This window comes from Electrona antarctica (assembly GCF_951216825.1).
Source record: "Electrona antarctica genome assembly, chromosome: 1".
NCBI lineage: Eukaryota > Metazoa > Chordata > Actinopteri > Myctophiformes > Myctophidae > Electrona > Electrona antarctica.
In genome coordinates, this window is record NC_136806.1 from 904,826 (window position 1) to 929,682 (window position 24,857).

Consider the following 24,857-nt stretch of genomic DNA (forward strand, 5'->3'; position numbering starts at 1 on the left):
GGGGTTCCAGAGGTTAGGGGTTCCAGAGGTTAGGGGTTCCAGAGTAGGGATGGAGCTCCATAACCCATACCCAAAACAATCTGATAACAAGCTTATCGAGTACCCGGTATCAATAAGCTTTGGGCTTATCGAGTACCCGTTATCAATAAGCTTTGGGCTTATCGAGTACCCGGTATCAATAAGCTTTGGGCTTATCGAGTACCCGGTATCAATAAGCTTTGGGCTTATTGAGTACCCGGTATCAAGAGAGGCATCCCATCATCACTGATGCTCATTAACCATGCAGTTAACAGTTACTCTTATATTATTGGTAAAAAGGTAAATGGCCTTCTGTCTGTTAGAAAAGTACTGTATTGAAGGCCCTTCAGAATTTATTGTCTCCCGTCTTTCCACAAAATAATAGAAAATGCTCGATAAGCCTGATCGATAAGGTGCTCGTTATCAATAAAACAATTTCAGCGCCATTGCCGTAGATGTAGGTCAATTATTGAAGTCTATTTTTGATACTATGCTTACTACTTCCGGTAGACTGGAAATGTGGCTTTTCAAAATAAGAGCTCAAATGGGAAAAAATGCTGGCGTGAATTAGATCCTAATTTTTCAATAAATGTTGTGTTAACGAGCTCCATCCCTATTCCAGAGGGTACAGACTCACTGGTTGAGACATGGGGTTAGTTAGGGGCCCCAGAGGGGTTAGTTAGGAGTACCAGAGGGGTTAGTTAGGGGTACCAGAGGGGTTAGTTAGGGGTACCAGAGGGTACAGACTCACTGGTTGAGACATGGGGGTTAGTTAGGGGCCCCAGAGGGGTTAGTTAGGAGTACCAGAGGGGTTAGTTAGGGGTACCAGAGGGGTTAGTTAGGGGTACCAGAGGGTACAGACTCACTGGTTGAGACATGGGGGTTAGTTAGGGGCCCCAGAGGGGTTAGTTAGGGGTGCCAGAGGGGTTAGTTAGGGGCCCCAGAGGGGTTAGTTAGGGGCCCCAGAGGGGTTAGTTAGGGGTGCCAGAGGGTACAGACTCACTGGTTGAGACAGAGGGGTTAGTTAGGGGCCCCAGAGGGGTTAGTTAGGGGCCCCAGAGGGGTTAGTTAGGGGCCCCAGAGGGGTTAGTTAGGGGTGCCAGAGGGTACAGACTCACTGGTTGAGACAGAGGGGTTAGTTAGGGGCCCCAGAGGGGTTAGTTAGGGGTACCAGAGGGTACAGACTCACTGGTTGAGACATGGGGTTAGTTAGGGGCCCCAGAGGGGTTAGTTAGGGGTACCAGAGGGTACAGACTCACTGGTTGAGACATGTGGTTAGTTAGGGGCCCCAGAGGGGTTAGTTAGGGGTACCAGAGGGTACAGACTCACTGGTTGAGACATGGCCGTTAGTTAGGGGCCCCAGATGGGTTAGTTAGGGGTGCCAGAGGGTACAGACTCACTGGTTGAGACATGGGGTTAGTTAGGGGCACCAGAGGGGTTAGTTAGGGGTGCCAGAGGGTACAGACTCACTGGTTGAGACATGGGGTTAGTTAGGGGCACCAGAGGGGTTAGTTAGGGGTGCCAAAGGGTACAGACTCACTGGTTGAGACATGGGGGTTAGTTAGGGGCACCAGAGGGGTTAGTTAGGGGCACCATAGGGGTTAGTTAGGGGCCCCAGAGGGGTTAGTTAGGGGTACCAGAGGGGTTAGTTAGGGGTGCCAGAGGGTACAGACTCACTGGTTGAAACAGGGGGGTTAGTTAGGGGCCCCAGAGGGGTTAGTTAGGGGTGCCAGAGGGGTTAGTTAGGGGTACCATAGGGTACAGACTCACTGGTTGAGACAGGGTGTGTAGGAGTTCTTGTCCTCCTCTATGATGGACACTATGAGGGTGATGAGTTTGGACCAGAAGTCCAGGTTCTTGACGGTCGGACCCTGTTCGTCTGGAGGGACCACCTTGGCCTGCAGGGACACACACACACACACGCACGCACGCACGCACACACACACACACACACACACACACACACACACACACACACACACACACACACACACACACACACACACACACACACACACACACACACACACACACACACACACACACACACACACACACACACACACACACACACACACACACACACACACACAAAATAAAATATTTAAAACAAAAATCAATTGATAGTACTCTGGGCTGTATAGAGCATTGGTTTTCAACCAGTGGTGATGAGGGGGTTTCAGGACCAGGTGGTCCCCCAGCTAAATGATGGAGTGATGGAGTGTAACCCAATGGACCCTTAATTATTATAGATCTTTAACTCTTGAGAGCGTAACATGAATACATTTGGTTTTAGGGGGACTTACAGGGTCTATTTGGTACTTACGGGGTCTGTTTGGTACTTACGGGGTCTGTTTGGTACTTACAGGGTCTGTTTGGTACTTACGGGGTCTGTTTGGTACTTACGGGGTCCGTCTGGTACTCGCGGTTGTACAGGTCATGGCAGTTGTTGAAGATGTACTCGTAGGTGGAGTTCAGACACGCCTTGACGCAGTCCTTCACCACCTGACTGGCCCTGGGCGGAGCCTGCAGCTCCTGGACCTGGACGCACACACACAACACACACAGCATAATACCATCAGAACACGATAACAATATGATAACACAACACACACAGCATAATACCATCAGAACACGATAACAATATGATAACACACAGCATAATACCATCAGAACACGATAACAATATGATAACACACAGCATAATACCATCAGAACACGATAACAATATGATAACACACAGCATAATACCATCAGAACACGATAACAATATGATAACACACACAGCATAATACCATCAGAACACGATAACAATATGATAACACACAGCATAATACCATCAGAACACGATAACAATATGATAACACACAGCATAATACCATCAGAACACGATAACAATATGATAACACACAGCATAATACCATCAGAACACGATAACAATATGATAACACACAGCATAGTGCCATCAGAACACGATAACAATATGATAACACAACACAGCATAATACCATAACACAACACAGCATAATACCATCAGAACACGATAACATATGATAACAACACATAAAGAACACATGTTCTGTGCTCTGCCTCTGTTTCCATTGGAAAAGCATTGAGGCGGCCATGAAACACAGGCAGAGTATGTGTGTATGAAATGATATGATAACAAGCGTACCAGTGTTGTTTTCGTCGACTAAAACCAAGACGAAAAATGTTCGTCGACTATACTTTTTTCACTGACGAAAACTAAATGTAAACTAAATGTAAACTAAATGAAAACTAAATGAAAACTAAGCTATGATGACAAAAACTGAGACTAAATATGCTGACAATTTCGTCAACAAATGAAAACTAGACTAAAATGTTAGGAAGGGACTATAGTGGACACGAGATCCAGTATAAGTCATTTTACAATTAGGTGCATGCTGAAAATAGCCGATCTGCAAGCTCATCAATCGCATGGGCTTGTAGATCAGCTATGTTCAGCAAGTGTAAAAACAGTCATTACGACGGCATCAAGGCCCGCCCAAAATACATTTGGTTCGACTGTAGCTTTAGTCGACAAAAATCTTATGATATTTAGTCGACTAAAACTAGACTAACACTAAAACGTTCCAGGTGGCTAAAACTAAATGAAAACTATTCAAGAGACTATATGACTAAAACTAAAACTAAATGAAAACTATTCAAGAGACTATATGACTAAAACTAAAACTAAAATCAAAATGTGCTGCCAAAAACAACATAGTACCTGATTACATTACATTACATTACAGTCATTTAGCAGACGCTTTTATCCAAAGCGACTTACAATAAGTGTATTCAACATAGGTAGGGAACAAAAACTACTAATCACCAGAAGTCTTTAGTGCATTTTCTGCAAAAACAAGCAACCAAGAGTATACCTAGCGCTAAGGTAAAAGTGCAATATATCAGCTACCTATTTCCTTAAACAGATGAGACAAAATATCTAAATCAAATGAGCATGAGCTAAAACAATTAAGTGTATCGACTAAACAAGATCCAATAAACAATACAACAATAGAAAACAAGCGTTCGTACAACTAGTTAACAACAAGTAGGTCAGGCAGAGAGGAAGGGAAGGGATAACAATACTACCGCCGTAGTCTGAAAACCACACCTCTTCAGACCCGTAGCCCCTCCCCTAGCCTCCGCCGTCGTCTGAAAACCACACCTCTTCAGACCCGTAGCCCCTCCCCTAGCCTCGGCAAACCACACCTCTTCAGACCCGTAGCCCCTCCCCTAACCACACCTCTTCAGACCCGTAGCCCCTCCCCTAGCCTCGGCAACCTTACAGGCGTATGCGAAGGCTCAACGTATGTAACTTAGATAGCATTTTATGTAGACATAATATCACTCTATAGTGCAAACGCACAGTTTCATAATGTCCACTGTTACGCTCTTAGCTTATATACGTACTGTATGTATCTTGATGACTGTTTTTTATGAACCGGTATATGATGTATTACCATATGATGTATGCACGCACACACGCACGCGCACACGCACACACACACACGCACACGCACACGCACACACACAGGCATCAGTTTGTATAGGGTAATGTTAAGCTCGTGGTGCAAAGGTTTTATGCCTAAGGACGCTTTGCGTTGGAACTGGAATATAACATTATGTATCTGAGTAGCAGCGTCAACGTGAGAGATCTATTGGAAGACAGCAACGGTGGTGGAAAGTAACTAAGTACAATAACTTTAGTACAATTTTAAAGTATTTGTACTTGAGTATTTTTCCAATTTCCAATATTTTGAACTGGATGGGAACCACAATGGATGAGAGGGGCGGCATGCAGTGGCCCCCCATCCCCCCCCCCCCCCCCCCCCCCGTCTCCCCCCCCATCCCCCCCCCCCCCCCGTCTCCCTCACCTTCATCCTGAAGAAGGTGATGCTGGTGAGCAGGTCCACGGTGGACTTCAGGTCCTGTAGCCTCTCAGTGCTGCTGGCAGGGAAGTTATTCTACGAGGCAGAGAGGAGGAAACATACCCAAACATTAGCTGAGCATCCATTGTTATACTGTACATATAATCGTGATTAATTTACTTGTGTGTTTGGCATTGCACATCCGTCATCCGAACAAATACATACAACAAGTTACTTATCCGTTTTTGTAAACAAAAATTGCACAGGGCAGATATATGACAAATAACCCAAATATACAAAGAAATGACAGACCAAATAATTCATAATTTTATGCATTCTGAAGTTTACAAAAATAATAATGGATATAGCCAATCTACAAGCTCAGTTAACACTCAAGATTTGACTGTGTAGTTTAAAAATGTAAAATAAAAAAGAATGCAAATACAACAATAATACAAATAAAGGTGTGTCAGTACCCTGTACATGGACAGGTCAATCCTCAAGGAGTTGTGCAGCTGGTCCAGGAGTTTGACGAACCTCTCCTTCTACAGAGAAAATAATAAAAGACAACATAATTAACCTACAGAGATAGGAAGAAAAGACAACAAGTCAAACCTCGATTTCTAAGAAGAAAACAAGACAGTATAAACCTCTCCTTCTAACAGAGACGAGCAGAAAAACACAGTATTTTGGATAAAAGTGCTACATAAAGGCACCATTAACGGTATATAAACCTCTCCTTCTACAGAGATAGGAAGCACACACAATATAAACCTCTCGTTCTACACAGACAAGTACAAAAAAAAAACAGTATTTTGGATAAAAGCGCTATATGCCTACCTATAAATGCAGCGTTTACCATTTACACTATAAACCTCTGCTTCTACAGAGACGGGAATGAAAACACGTGCTCTCCTTCTGGAAGAATAAAACCCCAGAATAAAGCTGTCCTTCTGGAAGAATAAAACCCCAGAATGAAGCTGTCCTTCTGGAAGGAGAACAGAGACAGTGAAAGGGCCTCCCAGCCACCACATGTCACCACGTGAGACTATAAAGTCAACAGCTAGGGCCGGTTGGCTGGGTTAATTTGCTTCTATACCTTGAGGGGTTAAAATAGAGGTAGGCCTGATATGCAAACATGAGAGCAGAGCATCCATAGAGCCCTGAGGGGGATGGAGTCCTCGCTGCCGTTGGGACAGAGCTACATGTCTGTGTTTTTACTGTTGGGACAGAGCTACATGTTTTTACTGTTGGGACAGAGCTACATGTCTGTGTTTTTACTGTTGGGACAGAGCTACATGTTTTTACTGTTGGGACAGAGCTACATGTCTGTGTTTTTACTGTTGGGACAGAGCTACATGTCTGTGTTTTTACTGTTGGGACAGAGCTACATGTTTTTACTGTTGGGACAGAGCTACACAGGCCCGGTTCTTCCTACAGGCCGACGAAGCAACGGCTTCGAGCGCCATGGGGGAGGGGCGCCAAAAATAAAAATAAAATAAAACATTTTTTTTTTTTTTTTACTTTTTTTTTTTTTTTTTTAACTCTGTCCCAACTCTGTCCGCACCGTGTCCCCCCAGTGCCCCCCCCAGTGCCTCCCCAGTGCCCCCCCCAGTGCCTCCCCAGTGCCTCCCCAGTGTCTCCCCAGTGCCAGTGTCCCGCCAGTGCCTCCACAGAGCCTCCCCAGTGTCCCCACAGTGCCTCCCCAATGGACCCACAGTGCCTCCACAGTGTCCCCACTGTCCCCCCAGTGCCTCCACAGTGTCTCCTCAATTTTTGGGACAGAGTTAAAAAAAAAAAAAAAAAAAAAAAAAACTTTTTTATTTTTTGAGGGGGGGGGGGGGGGGGGGGGGGGGGGGGCGCCGCGAAAAATCCTGCTTGGGGCGCCAGATTGCTCAGGACCGGCCCTGGAGCTACATGTCTGTGTTTTTACTGTTGGGACAGAGCTACATGTTTTTACTGTTGGGACAGAGCTACATGTCTGTGTTTTTACTGTTGGGACAGAGCTACATGTTTTTACTGTTGGGACAGAGCTACATGTCTGTGTTTTTACTGTTGGGACAGAGCTACATGTTTTTACTGTTGGGACAGAGCTACATGTCTGTGTATTTACTGTTGGGACAGAGCTACATGTTTTTACTGTTGGGACAGAGCTACATGTCTGTGTTTTTAGCACAGAGCTACATAGTTACAGTTGGAACAGAGCTGTGTGTTTAGCTGCATGCTGCCAGCATCTCTCTGACACAGAGCGTTATATATTTTTTGGTGTAAACCACTCCTACAACTGGCTTTGTCTGTCTGTCTGTCTGTCTGTCTGTCTGTCTGTCTGTCTGTCTGTCTGTCTGTCTGTCTGTCTGTCTGTCTGTCTGTCTGTCTGTGCAAAAAAAATGAGCATGGTTGATGCTGATTGGTTGATGCTGATACATTACGTCAGAACACAGCTGATCAGGCTATATCATACCTTACACCACTCAGTTCACACGGGTGTGATTTTTAATTTATATGGTAATGACACAGAGATATGCATGTCTATGGTAACGACACAGCAGGTGAATTCTCACTCTCGCTATCCAGTTCTGGGACATAGCTACAGCTATACCTCACATAGAATATAGTTATTCTGTTCGTATTTCAGCTAGGATATTTGCACTAATGATGCACTAATCTTTTTTTTTTTTTTTTTGCCAACATCGCCTCGGGAATGGGTGCCGATGACGCGGAGGAGAGAACACGCCCGTAGTGCGCCCACGGCGGCAATCGAGCCCAGGACCTTCTAGCTGGGAGGTGACAGCACTACCGACTGCGCCATGCACCGTGGCACTTGACTAGACTGGTAAACCATCCCCGTTGTGGGAATTCACATTATCGTGCGTGTTCCGCAGACATTAGGGGAGATATTACGAGATATTAGGCTGTTGATCTTCAGGCAGAGGCTCTGCTACACCATCGCAGACTCCAGTCGACTATAGGAAGGAACTTGACAGCGGGTTGAGAGAGAGAGAGAGATGGACGACAGGATCGAAGAGGAACTCACGCCAAAGTTGGAGGCGGCGAATCTGTCGGAGGCCGAGACGTTGTTGGTGGACTGGGTGGTGTGGGCGTAGTAGGCGTTGATGTTGGCGAGGAGCGTGCTCATGACCGCCGGCACCCCGGGACACATGTACTTACTGGACAGGCACGCAAAGTGTCTGAAAAAACAAAACAAGACACAACACATGTATACTAGCTAGGGATGCTTAATCAGTAGCATAGTCTCAAAGTAATACAGATTATTTCATCGGTTTTCAAGAGCAAACGTTTTTTAAATCAAAAAGTTCACAACGCGCTGCGACGCGAAGATCTGCTATTTTCAGCAAGTCTAAAATCAGTCATTACGACGGCATCAAGGCCCGCCAAAATACATTTTAGTCGACTCCACTCCGTAGCGCATGGCGAACTCGTCTACGATCTCTAATAGATACTGTACTAACCAGGGACGTGCAGAGAGTGTTAGAGGGGCAGGGGCTGAAATACCATGGGAGGGCACATTTGGACAAAAATAGCAGATCTACAAGCTCAGAACGTGTTGCGCTGCGACGAGTTGTGAGCTCGTAGATCAGCTATTTTCAGGGCGAAACCCAGCACTCTTTAGCTAGAGGAGATGCAGGTGTAACGTCATGGATTTCTAAACAAATTTGTTCAACGCAAAATTCTGTGTCCAAGTTCAGGAGATTTCGGGTAAAAAGCAATTCTCCTGAATGCTGCCTTCCGGCATGGCATGGAAAGGAGAGGAGAGGAGAGGAGGGCATTTGCATTTCTTTCACCATGTAGTAAATGCTGCATTCGTGGTCTGGAGAGGGCAGTTGTTTTACAGACGGGTAAAAGGGCAGGGGCTGACTACTAATGTCATGGTAGATTGTTTTGTACTAACGTCCTGGCATGGTAGATGGACTCCACCCCGCAACAATAGATACTACTAACGTCATGGCCTGGTAGATGGACTCCACCCCGTAACAATAGATACTACTAACGTCATGGCCTGGTAGATGGACTTCACCCCGTAACAATAGATACTACTAACGTCATGGCCTGGTAGATGGACTTCACCCCGTAACAATAGATACTACTAACGTCATGGCCTGGTAGATGGACTCCACCCCGTAACAATAGATACTACTAACGTCATGGCCTGGTAGATGGACTCCACCCCGTAACAATAGATACTACTAACGTCATGGCCTGGTAGATGGACTCCACCCCGTAACAATAGATACTACTAACGTCATGGCCTGGTAGATGGACTCCACCCCGTAACAATAGATACTACTAACGTCATGGCCTGGTAGATGGACTCCACCCCGTAACAATAGATACTACTAACGTCATGGCCTGGTAGATGGACTCCACCCCGTAACAATAGATACTACTAACGTCATGGCCTGGTAGATGGACTCCACCCCGTAGCGCATGGCGAACTCGTCTACGATCTCCTGCGCCGTCTCCTCGAAGTACACCTTCCAGGCGTCGTCTCCCTTGGCGTCGGGGATCTTAACCACGCCCCCGTTCTGCTCCTCGGTGGTGTACTGGAACAGGTGCTGCACGCACACACGCACACACACACACCACAGAACGTCAGTCAGTGCATTGTGAGTGTGTGTGTACAATCACAATTGAAGGCATTTATAGTATCAGTAAGCCAGAACAACACATACATCAATCAAGAATCATTGGATTGCACGTGCGTGTGTTGCGTGCGTGCGTGTGTTGCGTGCGTGCGTGCGCTCTCACACTGACCTCGTGTAAACAGGTGTACTGAACGTGATAAGGTGAGACCGTCTCCTCTCCTTTGATCTCCACACTGATGTGCATGCGGATCGCTCCCGACACCGCCGACTTGTCTGTCCTCTTGTCTGTGGAGACAGACAGACAGACAGACATACAGACAGACAGACAGACAGACAGGCAGGCAGGCAGGCAGGCAGGCAGACAGACAGACAGACAGACAGACAGACAGACAGACAGACAGACAGACAGACAGACAGACAGACAGACAGACAGACAGACAGACAGACAGACAGACAGACAGACAGACAGACAAGGGGGGGGTCTTTTAAAGTGAACGCATATGCTGGCACTGGGAACTGCAGGTTTATGCTATGCTACCAGCTAGCGGTAGAGAAAGAGATTTAACCCATTTTGGGCGGGAACCCCTTTTGGTGTTAGCATTATGTTATGCTTTAGCTAATGAAAAATAGCAGATCTACAAGCTTGTAGGTCTGCTATTTTTGAAAAATCGAAGAACGACTGACATAGAAACATAGCTTTTTCAGAAAACTTTCATTTTCAAACAGACATTTTTAGAATCTGATCTCAGGTCAAGTTAGTCCTCAGAGTTACTTACAGGGCATTTTACATTAACTAGGATGTACCATTATACTATAGGGGGGGTGGGGGGGACTCACCGAGGTTGTACCAGACGTCCATCTCCCCGCTCAGCGTCCGCACCTCGATGATGGTCTGACCCAGGAAGTCGTCGCTCTCCCGCTTGAACTTCTGCTTGACGCGAGACTTGATGTCGTCGTCCTCGTCCCACACACGCACCTTGATACGGTCCGATGAGTTGTGGCACTCACTGGGGGGGGAGGGGGGGTGGGAGGGGGGGGAGAGAGGGAGGGGGAGGGGGAGAGGGGGGAGGGGGAGAGGACAAAGTCACACACTGTCACAGAAGCGGTAGGTACTCACAAGAGGAAGTTCTCCTCCCAGGTTAACCATATATGGTCGTAGGTACTCACAAGAGGAAGTTCTCCTCCCAGGTTAACCATATATGGTCGTAGATACTCACAAGAGGAAGTTCTCCCACAAGGTTAACCATATATGGTCGTAGATACTCACAACTGGAAGTTCTCCTCCCACACGGGGTTGAGGTTGCCATATATGGTCTTGGTCCTCTTCTTGGTCTTCCCCACCTGGATGGTGACGTACGGATCACTGGAGCCCGTCTTGTCCTTAGCCTGCAGACCCTGGGCGCACGCCACTGGCCAATCAGAGAGAAGGATGTTATTACACCACTGGCCAATCAGAGAGAAGGATGTTATTACGTCACTGGCCAATCAGAGAGGAGGATGGTTATTACGCCACTGGCCAATCACAGAGAAGGATGGTTATTATGCCACTGGCCAATCACAGAGAAGGATGTTATTACGCCACTGGCCAATCACAGAGAAGGATGGTTATTATGCCACTGGCCAATCACAGAGAAGGATGTTATTACGCCACTGGCCAATCACAGAGAAGGATGTTATTCGACACTGACCAATCACAGAGAAGGATGTTATTACACCACAGATCAATGTTATATAATATAATATAATTTTCCGCGTGAAAAGTAGCCGTGTTTAGTCGGGGCGTAACGATACATTGTAACAGCGATACGATACGTATCACGATGCATGGTTGACGATACGATACATGGTTGACGATACGATACATGGTTGACGATAAGATACATGGTTGATGATACGATACATGGTTGACGATACGATACATGGTTGACGATACGATACATGGTTGACGATACGATACATGGTTGACGATAAGATACATGGTTGACGATACGATACATGGTTGACGATACGATACATGGTTGACGATACGATACATGGTTGACGATACGATACATGGTTGACGATACGATACATGGTTGACAATACGATACATGGTTGACGATACGATACATGGTTGACGATACGATACATGGTTGACGATACGATACATGGTTGACGATACGATACATGGTTGACGATACGATACATGGTTGACGATACGATACATGGTTGACAATACGATACATGGTTGACGATACGATACATGGTTGACGATACGATACATGGTTGACGATACGATACATCGTTGACGATACGATACATGGTTGACGATACGATACATGGTTGACGATACGATACATCGTTGACGATACGATACATGGTTGACGATACGATACATGGTTGACGATACGATACATGGACAATATTGGTTCATTATGGCGATACGATACGATACGATTCAATGATTTGGAATCGATACAGTAACTATTTAAAATACATTGATATTATTTTAAACTAAGTAATTAAACTCCTCTTTTTCTTTTGTCTTCTAAAAATTGCTAAATGCGGCGCACAAAAATGTAGTATTGATACAATCGATTATTCGCATTGCAAAACGATACGATACAAAGTCAAAGTTGCCGTTTTCATTTCGATATACTTCGATTCTTGAAATTAAAATCGATTTTTCGATGCAGTTACTGGTTCAAATTAATGCTTTATCCCCGATGTGGGAAAAACCCAGTAGATGTCCCGTCTCCTCCTCACCGACGATGTTGATCTTGGCCGACCACTTGGACGTGCCGTCCAACACGCTCTGCTTGATCTGCTTCATCTGCGTGGCGTGGACGGTCTTCTGCAGTGCGAAGACCTCCTGGATCAGCTCGAAGATCTCCGGCTTGTTCCTCTCCCTGATCTTCATGCGGTCCTTCAGCACCATGATGATGTTCTGGGTGCGGTCCTCCGCCCCGTGCTTCGAGCTCTTCTCCGCCGCTCCTGTCGGGGGGGGGTGGGGGGGAGAGAGAGAGAGAGAGAGGGGGGGGGGGGGGGGGGGGGGGGGTAGGAGGAGGACCACATGTAGGCATTAGCAGGCATAAAGTGAATGGAAGATTGAGTGGCAAATCGAGTGGCAAAGTGAGTGACAAAGTGAATTTAATGTTGTTTGAAGACATTTAATGCAATCAGATAGGACTTTTCTGTTTGGATGTATGGACTGTCAAGTCCAGAAAGTAGGGAGGGGGGGAGGGTGGCGTGGGGGAGGAGGGGGTGGCGTGGGGGAGGGGGGGGTGGATAAAAAGCATCTCCTTTTCAGAGTGAATTAGTGAAAGGCGGACGGAAGCATAGCCCCCCGAGTTTAAGATGTGAGAGAGGAGAGGAGAGCAGAGAGAGGCAAAGCATGCTGGGGGATGACAGACCATTACTCAGGAGATAGATTGGAAACGAAGACGGGAGGGGGGAGGGGGAGGGGGGGGGGGGGGGGGGGGGGGGTGGAGCGTGCAAGAATAATGGGATGTCAATCGAGCCGGGGGGGATACAGGGATACAGCAGCGCTGAGCCGGCAGATGAAATGGCTTTGAGGTGGAAGAATGGGTCTGTGTGTGCATGTGCGTGTGCACGTGTATATGTATATGTGTGTGTGTGTATGTGTGTGTGTGTGTGTGTGTGTGTGTGTGTGCCTTATCGCTGTTCATTGACTACGCTGCCTGCTGTCAAAGTTCTGATTTTCATTCACAATTAACCACAGATTGGTCCACGCACGCACGCACGCACGCACGCACTGACTAGCAGATCTACAAGCTCGTAGCGCGGTGCTCGCTTGTAGATCTGCCATTTTTTGCTAAATCGTGAAAATGTGCATGGGCGCATACATTGAATATATATATTCTTTCAGAGCGAACATTTTTAACTCAAATATTTGCTTCTGGGGGGGGGGGGGGGGTCCCTGAAACAACATATTCAGATGGGGGTCGGCGGCCAATTACATATATATTTGGGGGTCCTTGACATGCAAATGTTTGAGAACCACTGACAGAAAACTGTCAGGATTTAGAAGGCCTTTGTAGAATCGTTCTCAGGTCTAAAAAAGTTAAAGATGGAGTGCCACCATTTTTGTATTTTTCCAGTTTTTCATGTGTCTATGAGGTGACAGTACTATCAGCCCCTCCCCTAACCCCTCCCCCTTTATCATACAACTACAGCTGTGGGTGCGGCTTCAGTTCAGTTGGATCACCACCCATCACCACCCACCAGGCAAACCAGGCATACTTAATGAACTGGTGGGCGTGGCCACATTAAAGCGACATTTTAACAAATACTGTACACTTTTGAAAAAAAATGATACCTCCTCCAATAAGACCTGATGATCATGTTTTAGGGTGGGAAAAAAATCACGGCACTCCATCTTTAAAGCAGATTGGGCTTCATGGGGGGGGGGGGGTCCTTCAGTTTACTCACTCTGCAGGCAGTCTGCGTTGAGCAGGTCCTGGCACTTGTCGTGGCACTTGACGCCGCACTCGGAGCAGCGCATGCCCTGCCGCGCGATGCCCCACAGCAGGCCCTCGCACTCGTAACAGTAGGTGGGCGTGGTGGCGGTCCACACCTCGAAGTTGTGCGGCGTGGTGGAGGAGATGGGGTAGATGAGGGCCTGCAGGGTCTTCTTGTACACGTGGCTCTTCTGCAGGGAGAGAGGGGGAGAGAGGAGGGGGGCGGGGGGCAGTTTTAGTGCTGCGCAATAGAGGGTATGAGTGTGACATCATCATCAAACCCGGAAGTTATGTAGGAACACCTAATGAGTGGCAAAAAAACGGCTTCCTGGCCTCGATAGTCTATACATCCAAACGGAAAACTTGAATGTGATTGCATTAAACGACGATAAACGACATTAAACTCACTTTGTCACTAATTGTGCCTCGATTTGCCGATTTGTAAACTATGCTTTTATCCTTTTCCCATGTTGTTTGTCTCTTATGTTTTGGTATGTTGACCTATTCCTCACCTTAACCTCAGTAAACTATTCCTCACCTTAACCTCAGTAAACTATTCCTCACCTTAACCTCAGTAAACTATTCCTCACCTTAACCTCAGTAAACTATTCCTCACCTTAACCTCAGTAAACTATTCCTAACCCTAAACGTATTTCTAACCTTATCCTCAGTATCCCAGTATCCCAGTATCCTTATCCTGTGCGTGCGTGTGTGCGTGTGTGCGTGCGTGCGTGCGTGCGTGCGTGCGTGCGTGCGTGCGTGCGTGCGTGCGTGCGTGCGTGCGTGCGTGCGTGCGTGCGTGCGTGCGTGCGTGCGTGCGTGCGTGCGTGCGTGCGTGCGTGCGTGCGTGCGCGCGTGCGCGCGTGCGTGCGCGCGTGGGTGGGGGTGCAGGTGCGTGTGTGGGTGGGTGTGTGGGTGCGTGGGTGCGTGCGTGCGTGCGCAGGTGCGTGTGTGGGTGGGTGCGTGGGTGCGTGGGTGCGTGCGTGCGTGGGTGGGTGCGCAGGTGCGTGAGTGCGTGTGTGGGTGCGTGCGAGCGTGCGTGCGTGCGTCTCACCAGCTCCTCGTTGCCCAGCGTGGTAGACGCCATGGCCGACGTGATGCCAGCCTTACGGGAGTTCTGCACCAGAGACTGAGGAGGAAAACCCAGGGTTAAACACTCCATTCTTAGCACTGTTCATTTTTTGGTTTGCTTGTAGGTCTGCAATTTTTGAAAAATTGTGAAAATGTGGAGCAATTTATTTCAATAGCTAAAGTATAACATAATGCTTTAAAACACTAAAAGGGGTTCCCGCCCAAAATGGGTTAAACCCTTTATTAATATTAAACAGTATGTATAGATGTGTAAACAGTTTAACTCACCATGATTCCTGACGCCTGATGGCGTTCCACAAAACGAAACAAGACGAGGCAGAAGAAAAAGGAAAACAGAAGTTTAGGGAAAAAAGGAAGAGATGGATTTCATGTGCATGAAATGGGTGCATGCTTATGTTTACCAACATATTATAACTGCTAAGACTGCAAAACACAGGACGGCTTGGGACGGATTTGACCAAATGACCAAAATGATTGACGTCTCACTAGTAGTATTAGTAGTAGTAGTAGTAGTATTGCATTGAATCACAGCCTTCCAATCAGCCGTGTCAATTATTTGGCCTCATCCTGTACGTCCACTTACCACTAGTTGGCAGCAGCTAATAATCACTGTCATGTCACGTTGACCTGTGTTGTTTGTTGTGCTGAAAGTTGTTCCCACTTCCCGGTGTGTGAACTCACTGCACTAGCAGCACTGAGAGTTGTTCCACTCACTGCACTAGCAGCACTGAGAGTTGTTCCTACTCACTGCACTAGCAGCACTGTGAGTTGTTCCACTCACTGCACTAGCAGCACTGAGAGTTGTTCCTACTCACTGCACTAGCAGCACTGTGAGTTGTTCCTACTCACTGCACTAGCAGCACTGTGAGTTGTTCCACTCACTGCACTAGCAGCACTGTGAGTTGTTCCACTCACTGCACTAGCAGCACTGTGAGTTGTTCCACTCACTGCACTAGCAGCACTGTGAGTTGTTCCACTCACTGCACTAGCAGCACTGAGAGTTGTTCCACTCACTGCACTAGCAGCACTGAGAGTTGTTCCACTCACTGCACTAGCAGCACTGTGAGTTGTTCCACTCACTGCACTAGCAGCACTGTGAGTTGTTCCACTCACTGCACTAGCAGCACTGTGAGTTGTTCCACTCACTGCACTAGCAGCACTGTGAGTTGTTCCTACTCACTGCACTAGCAGCACTGAGAGTTGTTCCACTCACTGCACTAGCAGCACTGAGAGTTGTTCCACTCACTGCACTAGCAGCACTGAGAGTTGTTCCACTCACTGCACTAGCAGCACTGTGAGTTGTTCCTACTCACTGCACTAGCAGCACTGTGAGTTGTTCCTACTCACTGCACTAGCAGCACTGAGAGTTGTTCCACTCACTGCACTAGCAGCACTGTGAGTTGTTCCTACTCACTGCACTAGCAGCACTGAGAGTTGTTCCACTCACTGCACTAGCAGCACTGAGAGTTGTTCCACTCACTGCACTAGCAGCACTGAGAGTTGTTCCACTCACTGCACTAGCAGCACTGTGAGTTGTTCCACTCACTGCACTAGCAGCACTGTGAGTTGTTCCACTCACTGCACTAGCAGCACTGTGAGTTGTTCCACTCACTGCACTAGCAGCACTGAGAGTTGTTCCACTCACTGCACTAGCAGCACTGAGAGTTGTTCCACTCACTGCACTAGCAGCACTGTGAGTTGTTCCACTCACTGCACTAGCAGCACTGTGAGTTGTTCCACTCACTGCACTAGCAGCACTGAGAGTTGTTCCACTCACTGCACTAGCAGCACTGAGAGTTGTTCCACTCACTGCACTAGCAGCACTGAGAGTTGTTCCACTCACTGCACTAGCAGCACTGTGAGTTGTTCCACTCACTGCACTAGCAGCACTGAGAGTTGTTCCCACTTCCTGGTGTGTGCTCTCACTGCACTAGCAGCACTGAGAGTTGCGATTCCATCATTGTATAAGCACTATGCTGCCTCCCAGTTATACCTTACAATAATTGCAAGACAAAGTAAAATTGTTTAATCAAGCTGTGTGTGTGTGTGTGTGTGTGTGTGTGTGTGTGTGTGTGTGTGTGTGTGTGTGTGTGTGTGTGTGTGTGTGTGTGTGTGTGTGTGTGTGTGTGTGTGTGTGTGTGTGTGTGTGTGCGTGCGTGTGCGTCTCACCAGGTCTGTCACCGGTCCGTTCCTCTTCCTCATGTCTGGCATGCTGTCGATTTTGTACAGAGCTCCGCCCATTATCCTGGACAACCAATAAAAAAACGTTTATATTTAAACGATGCTGTACAGAGCTCCGCCCATTATCCTGGACAACCAATAAAAAAAAGGTTATATTTAAACGATGCTGTACAGAGCTCCGCCCATTATCCTGAAAAACCAATAAAAAAACGTTTATATTTAAACGATGCTGTACAGAGCTCCGCCCATTATCCTGAACAACCAATAACAAACATTTATATTTAAACAATGCTGTACAGAGCTCCGCCCATTATCCTGCACAACCAATAACAAACGTTTATATTTAAACGATGCTGTACAGAGCTCCGCCCATTACCCTGAACAACCAATAAAAAAAGTTTATATTTAAACGATGCTGTACAGAGCTCCGCCCATTACCCTGAACAACCAATAAAAAAAACGTTTATATTTAAACGATGCTGTACAGAGATCCGCCTATTATCCTGAACAACCAATAACAAACGTTTATATTTAAACGATGCTGTACAGAGCTCCGCCCATTATCCTGAACAACCAATAAAAAAGCTAGGGCTAGCGCACCTCAAACATATTGAACCAAAGGAAAAGTATTAAAATTCCACTCCACTTGAGTTAAAACCTCCTAACTCCACTTGAGCTGGATGTTCATTTCCTGAACATGTTGGAGTTAGCTGGTGTCTTCCAGACAGCAGAGAGATGACAGGATGAAGGAGAGAATGTCTGTCATTTGTTTATTACTCACCCTCCTTTACCGAACCACAGTGAAACAGACATCTCCCCTCGAGTCTGAGAGAGAGAGAGAGAGAGAGAGAGATAGAGAGAGAGAGTGAGAGAGAGAGAGAGAGAGAGAGAGAGAGAGAGAGAGTCAGTGAACTTCTAGTCTTGCCGATTGATCCTTTCACTTGTTTTGTCTGTGTTAATTCCATGAAACTTTTATGGGTTCGCGGCCGTGCACAAATAACACAAATCGCTCTCGTTCGTATGACTCTTTGATGCTCCCGCCTCGGTTGCGTTTAGCACCGCGTCGTGATTGGTCGAATATCTTTCCGGTCTGAGCAGCAGAGACAGCTTCCGTTATACTCGGACTCATGGGAGGTGTAGTTCCAGACTCTATATAGCATTCAGGAGCTGTAGTTCCAGACTATATATAACATTCAGGAGGTGTAGTTCCAGACTCTATATAGCATTCAGGAGCTGTAGTTCCAGACTCTATATAGCATGCAGGAGCTGTACTGTAGTTCCAGACTCTATAAAGGTCGATATAGCAGCGGGCAGTGCCTGTACTGTATAAACCTCTGGGTGATGGAGGTAGGGTGGATATGGCAGAGCCTGTATAAACCTCTGGGTGATGGAGGTAGGGTGGATATGACAGCCTGTATAAACCTCTGGGTGATGGAGGTAGGGTGGATATGGCAGCCTGTATAAACCTCTGGGTGATGGAGGTAGGGTGGATATGGCAGCCTGTATAAACCGCTGGGTGATGGAGGTAGGGTGGATATGGCAGAGCCTGTATAAACCTCTGGGTGATGGGGGTAGGGTGGATATGGCAGCCTGTATAAACCGCTGGGTGATGGAGGTAGGGTGGATATGGCAGAGCCTGTATAAACCTCTGGGTGATGGAGGTAGGGTGGATATGGCAGCCTGTATAAACCGCTGGGTGATGGAGGTAGGGTGGATATGGCAGAGCCTGTATAAACCTCTGGGTGATGGGGGTAGGGTGGATATGGCAGCCTGTATAAACCGCTGGGTGATGGGGGTAGGGTGGATATGGCAGCCTGTATAAACCTCTGGGTGATGGAGGTAGGGTGGATATGGCAGGCTGTATAAACCTCTGGGTGATGGAGGTAGGGTGGATATGGCAGCCTGTATAAACCTCTGGGTGATGGAGGTAGGGTGGATATGGCAGCCTGTATAAACCTCTGGGTGATGGAGGTAGGGTAGATATGGCAGGCTGTATAAACATCTGGGTGATGGAGGTAGGGTGGATATGGCAGCCTGTATAAACCTCTGGGTGATGGAGGTAGGGTGGATATGGCAGCCTGTATAAACCTCTAGGTGATGGAGGTAGGGTGGATATGGCAGCCTGTATAAACATCTGGGTGATGGAGGTAGGGTGGATATGGCAGCCTGTATAAACCTCTGGGTGATGGAGGTAGGGTGGATATGGCAGCCTGTATAAACCTCTGGGTGTTCGAGGTAGGGTGGATATGGCAGCCTGTATAAACCTCTGGGTGTTCGAGGTAGGGTGGATATGGCAGCCTGTATAAACCTCTGGGTGTTCGAGGTAGGGTGGATATGGCAGCCTGTATAAACCTCTGGGTGTTCGAGGTAGGGTGGATATGGCAGCCTGTATAAACCTCTGGGTGTTCGAGGTAGGGTGGATATGGCAGCCTGTATAAACCTCTGGGTGTTCGAGGTAGGGTGGATATGGCAGCCTGTATAAACCTCTGGGTGATGGAGGTAGGGTGGATATGGCAGCCTGTATAAACATCTGGGTGATGGAGGTAGGGTGGATATGGCAGCCATATATCAGTGGGCAGAGCCTGACTGTAAAAGACGTCAGTCAGAGTTATAACTAACTATAAATCATCCACAAGTCTCCTTCCCACCTTGTGCTGTAGAATTACAGCTTTGTGGAGAACCATCCCAGATCGCACCTTGTGCTACAGAATTATCAATTAATTAATGAATTAATTAATATCCAAAACGATACAAAAATGACCACATTTCTATCTATAAGGGCCAAACCTTATATTCGAAAAAATATTAATAGTAGGCTATATGAAAGCCTTTTCAAATGTTTATAGGTTACTATTGGAATTGCAGGTGCTGCGAAATGTACCTCATCAATCAGTTGCGCAGATATCTAGGTCATATCAATTAGCAGATATCTAGCAGGTCATATCAATTAGCAGTGCGGAGCAGCTAGCTTCTCACTATGCGTGCGGCACAATGACCAGCTCTTCTTAAAGTTTACTTTAAACCGTCCATAATCATGTGACATATTGTTGGATCTCCAGAGTCCAGACAAACAAACCTTGGATTAATTATTCAAACGAGCAGCAGGAGGTAAGTAACTACAGTTCTTCACAGCGGTTACTATTGGGTGGGGAAGTGAAATTTACAGCCATTAATTGCAATGTCGCGGAAATATCGTGATGTTTGATATGATCACAAATGGATTTTGGGGATTTTTTAGCAGCGTTTATCCTGTATCAGAAGGAAAAATAAAATATAGGACAAAAAACGCCGCTCCCCTCTCTGGAGCGTATGTGCTCAAGGGAGGGCAAAACCTTCCCGAGATTCCTTGCGAAGCCCCGCCCCCCGCGGAAGCATGAGCGTGCGTCACAGAGCTCATGTTTGAGTCTGTAAGTCCCAGGAAAAGATGCGCTGTGATTGGCCAGTAGTCACTTGAGTGGCAGCGTGACGTAACGTGCCTTCCACACTTCCGGCGTACTTCCTCCCTCAGTGTGTAAATATTGTTCCGCCCCTCCATCGACACACATCGCTCCAATGAACTGCAGCAGCCAACGAGACATGTTTTTTTTTTGTTTTAAATATCTATGACTAAACTAGCCTCGATACCAGTGTTGTTTTTGGCAGCAAAATTTGATTTTAGTTTTAGTCACATTTTAGTCACCTGGAATGTTTTAGTGTTAGTCTAGTTTTAGTCGACTAAATCAACCGTAGATTTAGTCAACTAAAATCTCATGACATTTAGAAAATGTATTTTGGCGGGGCTTGATGCCGTCGTAATGACTGTTTTTACACTTGCTGAAAATAGCCGATCTACAAGCTCACAACGCGTCGCAGCGCGACGCGTTGTGGGCTTGTAGATCGGCTATTTTCAGCATGCAACCAAGTGTAAAATGACTTATACTGGATCTCTTGTCCACTAGTCCCTTCCTAACATTTTAGTCTAGTTTTTATTTGTTGACGAAATTGTCGATATATTTAGTCTTAGTTTTAGTCATCATAGCTTAGTTTTTATTTAGTTTCTATTTATTTTTTGTCAGTGAAAAAAGGTAGTCGACGAACATTTTTTGTTTAGTTTTAGTCGACGAAAACAACACTGCTCGATACCCAGGTTTTCATTTTCGTCGGCGCGAAGAATGAAAGCCTGGAGGAACAGCATTGGCCGCTCTGGTGTAGAAGTGGGAGGAGTCAATCCATTCCGGGTGGGCGTCGCTCCAAATGATGTGACGTAGCGCTGCACTAGCACGGGGGGAGAGAGGAGGGGCCTGGAGTGACGGACAGATCGGTGAGATCCAATCAGGGCGTGCGCAACTCCCTGCCGCGACCCGCCCCCTCTAGACCAGAAACCTAACACGTTATCTCAGGCCAGAGTGTAGAGTTGGAGAGTAGCGACACGCTTTGATCTCGCCGCAAAGCGGGGTGCCTATGGGCTATAGTTCCACACATTGGAACTATCCCATTGAGACAAAGCGGGTGCCTATGGGCTATAGTTCCAAACATTGGAACTATCCCATTGAGACACAGTGGGTGCCTATGGGCTATAGTTCCACACATTGGAACTATCCCATTGAGACACAGCGGGTGCCTATGGGCTATAGTTCCAAACATTGGAACTATCCCATTGAGACAAAGCGGGTGCCTATGGGATATAGTTCCACACATTAGAACTATCCCATTGAGACAAAGCGGGTGCCTATGGGCTATAGTTCCATACATTGGACTATCCCATTGAGACAAAGCGGGTGCCTATGGGATATAGTTTCAAACATTGCTCCTATGGCTGGACCTATCCCATTGAGATATAATGAGCACTTCCGCATTCCATTGTTACAATGGGAGTCAACGCTAGTGTCGCCACTCTCTTACTAGATTACTCTGGTTAAGGCTATGACTAAACTAAACGCATCATCATCGGCCCTCAGGCTCAGAGCCAATCAGCTTGTACCCACCTCTCAGTCTGCTCCAATCAGAGGTGCCGACCAGAATGCATGCAGCGAGTGTCGTTATGGCAATGACATGAAACTGGAAGGAAAGCAAAATGGTGGCAAACAAATAAAACAAACAAACAAACAAAAAGCAAAACAAACAAATACAAAACTGAAAATATAATCAAACCCTCAGGCCTCACTCACACCTAAGACACACCTGTGTCCTGTGTCTTCTGTGTGTCATGGCCGCCTCAATGCATTTCCAATGGATTCACATGATTGGAAATGCATTGAGGCGGCCATGACACACACATGACACGGAACACAAGTGTGTCTTAGGTGTGAGTGAGGCCTAAAGCAACATAATTATACATAACATAAACAAACATCAATGCAAGTGAGAAAAAAAAACTGATTTCTAAAGGTAATGAATATCAAAGTAAACATATGTCAATCAGTGGTTTTCAACCAGTGGTCCTTGAGGGGGTTCCAATGTGGTCCCCAAGCTAAACGTATAAGGTAACCAAATGGACCCTTATTAGATCTTTAACTCTTGAGAGTGTGAAATGAGTTGGTTTAATTTTACACTCCCGAGACTGTTAAACATCTGCATTACTTAATTTACGAGAAGTCTACACAATAAAGAGAATGTAGAAGAATTGTTATTTTGATCAACGTTGGCCTGTTATCTCGCCTAATGGCACCAACATCATGTTATCTCTCCTAATGGTACCAACATCATGTTATCTCTCCTAATGGCACCAACATCATGTTATCTCTCCTAATGGTACCGACATCATGTTATCTCTCCTAATGGTACCGACATCATGTTATCTCTCCTAATGGCACCAACATCATGTTATCTCTCCTAATGGTACCAACATCATGTTATCTCTCCTAATGGCACCAACATCATGTTATCTCTCCTAATGGTACCGACATCATGTTATCTCTCCTAATGGTACCGACATCATGTTATCTCTCCTAATGGCACCAACATCATGTTATCTCTCCTAATGGTACCAACATCATGTTATCTCTCCTAATGGTACCAACATCATGTTATCTCTCCTAATGGTACCAACATCATGTTATCTCTCCTAATGGTACCAACATCATGTTATCTCTCCTAATGGTACCAACATCATGTTATCTCTCCTAATGGTACCAACATCATGTTATCTCTCCTAATGGTACCAACACCATGTTATCTCTCCTAATGGTACCAACATCATGTTATCTCTCCTAATGGTACCAACACCATGTTATCTCTCCTAATGGTACCAACATCATGTTATCTCTCCTAATGGTACCAACATCATGTTATCTCTCCTAATGGTACCAACACCATGTTATCTCTCCTAATGGTACCAACATCATGTTATCTCTCCTAATGGTACCAACACCATGTTATCTCTCCTAATGGTACCAACATCATGTTATCTCTCCTAATGGTACCAACACCATGTTATCTCTCCTAATGGTACCAACATCATGTTATCTCTCCTAATGGTACCAACATCATGTTATCTCTCCTAATGGTACCAACATCATGTTATCTCTCCTAATGGTACCAACACCATGTTATCTCTCCTAATGGTACCAACATCATGTTATCTCTCCTAATGGTACCAACACCATGTTATCTCTCCTAATGGTACCAACATCATGTTATCTCTCCTAATGGTACCAACATCATGTTATCTCTCCTAATGGTACCAACATCATGTTATCTCTCCTAATGGTACCAACATCATGTTATCTCTCCTAATGGTACCAACACCATGTTATCTCTCCTAATGGTACCAACATCATGTTATCTCTCCTAATGGTACCAACACCATGTTATCTCTCCTAATGGTACCAACACCATGTTATCTCTCCTAATGGTACCAACACCATGTTATCTCTCCTAATGGTACCAACACCATGTTATCTCTCCTAATGGCACCAACACCATGTTATCTCTCCTAATGGCACCAACATCATGTTATCTCTCCTAATGGTACCAACACCATGTTATCTCTCCTAATGGTACCAACATCATGTTATCTCTCCTAATGGTACCAACATCATGTTATCTCTCCTAATGGCACCAACATCATGTTATCTCTCCTAATGGTACCAACACCATGTTATCTCTCCTAATGGTACCAACATCATGTTATCTCTCCTAATGGTACCAACATCATGTTATCTCTCCTAATGGCACCAACATCATGTTATCTCTCCTAATGGTACCAACACCATGTTATCTCTCCTAATGGTACCAACACCATGTTATCTCTCCTAATGGTACCAGCATCAATACAGCAGGCTGGAATTTTGGATGAAATCTTATCCAACAACGACAAAATATTCTAACGTTTTGTGTAGTCGTTTAGTCGACTAATCGACCGAGGGAGTCTTAGTTAGTCGACTAAAACAATCTCCCAGTCGATTAGTCTGTTAACTCTGTTTTTTCTTCTTCTAACATATAGCCTACTAAATATTGCATAACATTTTCTTCTGTTATGCAATCAGACTGATTTCAGTCAAATCTCTCAGTCAAATCATGGCAAAAACAGAAAGAGATCTGTAGTTGCCTCATATTCGACTATTAGTCGACTCGACTATAGACAACCATAGTCGGCTATACAAATCCTTCATCAACACTTCATA

At 46.1% G+C, this 24,857-nt stretch overlaps 1 protein-coding gene across 1 annotated transcript in view; it reads right to left on the bottom strand.

Annotated features, from left to right (window-relative positions):
• LOC306927304 (protein unc-13 homolog A-like) overlaps window positions 1-18,074 on the bottom strand; it is a 39,988-nt gene extending 21,914 nt beyond the window's left edge. The window contains exons 1-16 of the mRNA XM_079507013.1: window positions 18,035-18,074; window positions 17,242-17,317; window positions 15,340-15,354; window positions 15,035-15,109; window positions 13,952-14,171; window positions 12,266-12,493; window positions 10,788-10,929; window positions 10,358-10,527; window positions 9,690-9,805; window positions 9,327-9,490; window positions 7,951-8,104; window positions 5,393-5,461; window positions 4,923-5,012; window positions 2,425-2,559; window positions 1,789-1,916; window positions 1,551-1,557 (exon numbers count right to left, since the gene is read on the bottom strand). Coding sequence (XP_079363139.1) covers window positions 1,551-1,557; window positions 1,789-1,916; window positions 2,425-2,559; window positions 4,923-5,012; window positions 5,393-5,461; window positions 7,951-8,104; window positions 9,327-9,490; window positions 9,690-9,805; window positions 10,358-10,527; window positions 10,788-10,929; window positions 12,266-12,493; window positions 13,952-14,171; window positions 15,035-15,109; window positions 15,340-15,354; window positions 17,242-17,317; window positions 18,035-18,066 — 1,821 coding nt within the window. The 5' untranslated portion in view covers window positions 18,067-18,074. The remainder of the gene's footprint in view (window positions 1-1,550; window positions 1,558-1,788; window positions 1,917-2,424; window positions 2,560-4,922; window positions 5,013-5,392; window positions 5,462-7,950; window positions 8,105-9,326; window positions 9,491-9,689; window positions 9,806-10,357; window positions 10,528-10,787; window positions 10,930-12,265; window positions 12,494-13,951; window positions 14,172-15,034; window positions 15,110-15,339; window positions 15,355-17,241; window positions 17,318-18,034) is intronic.
• Window positions 18,075-24,857: the final 6,783 nt, after the last annotated feature.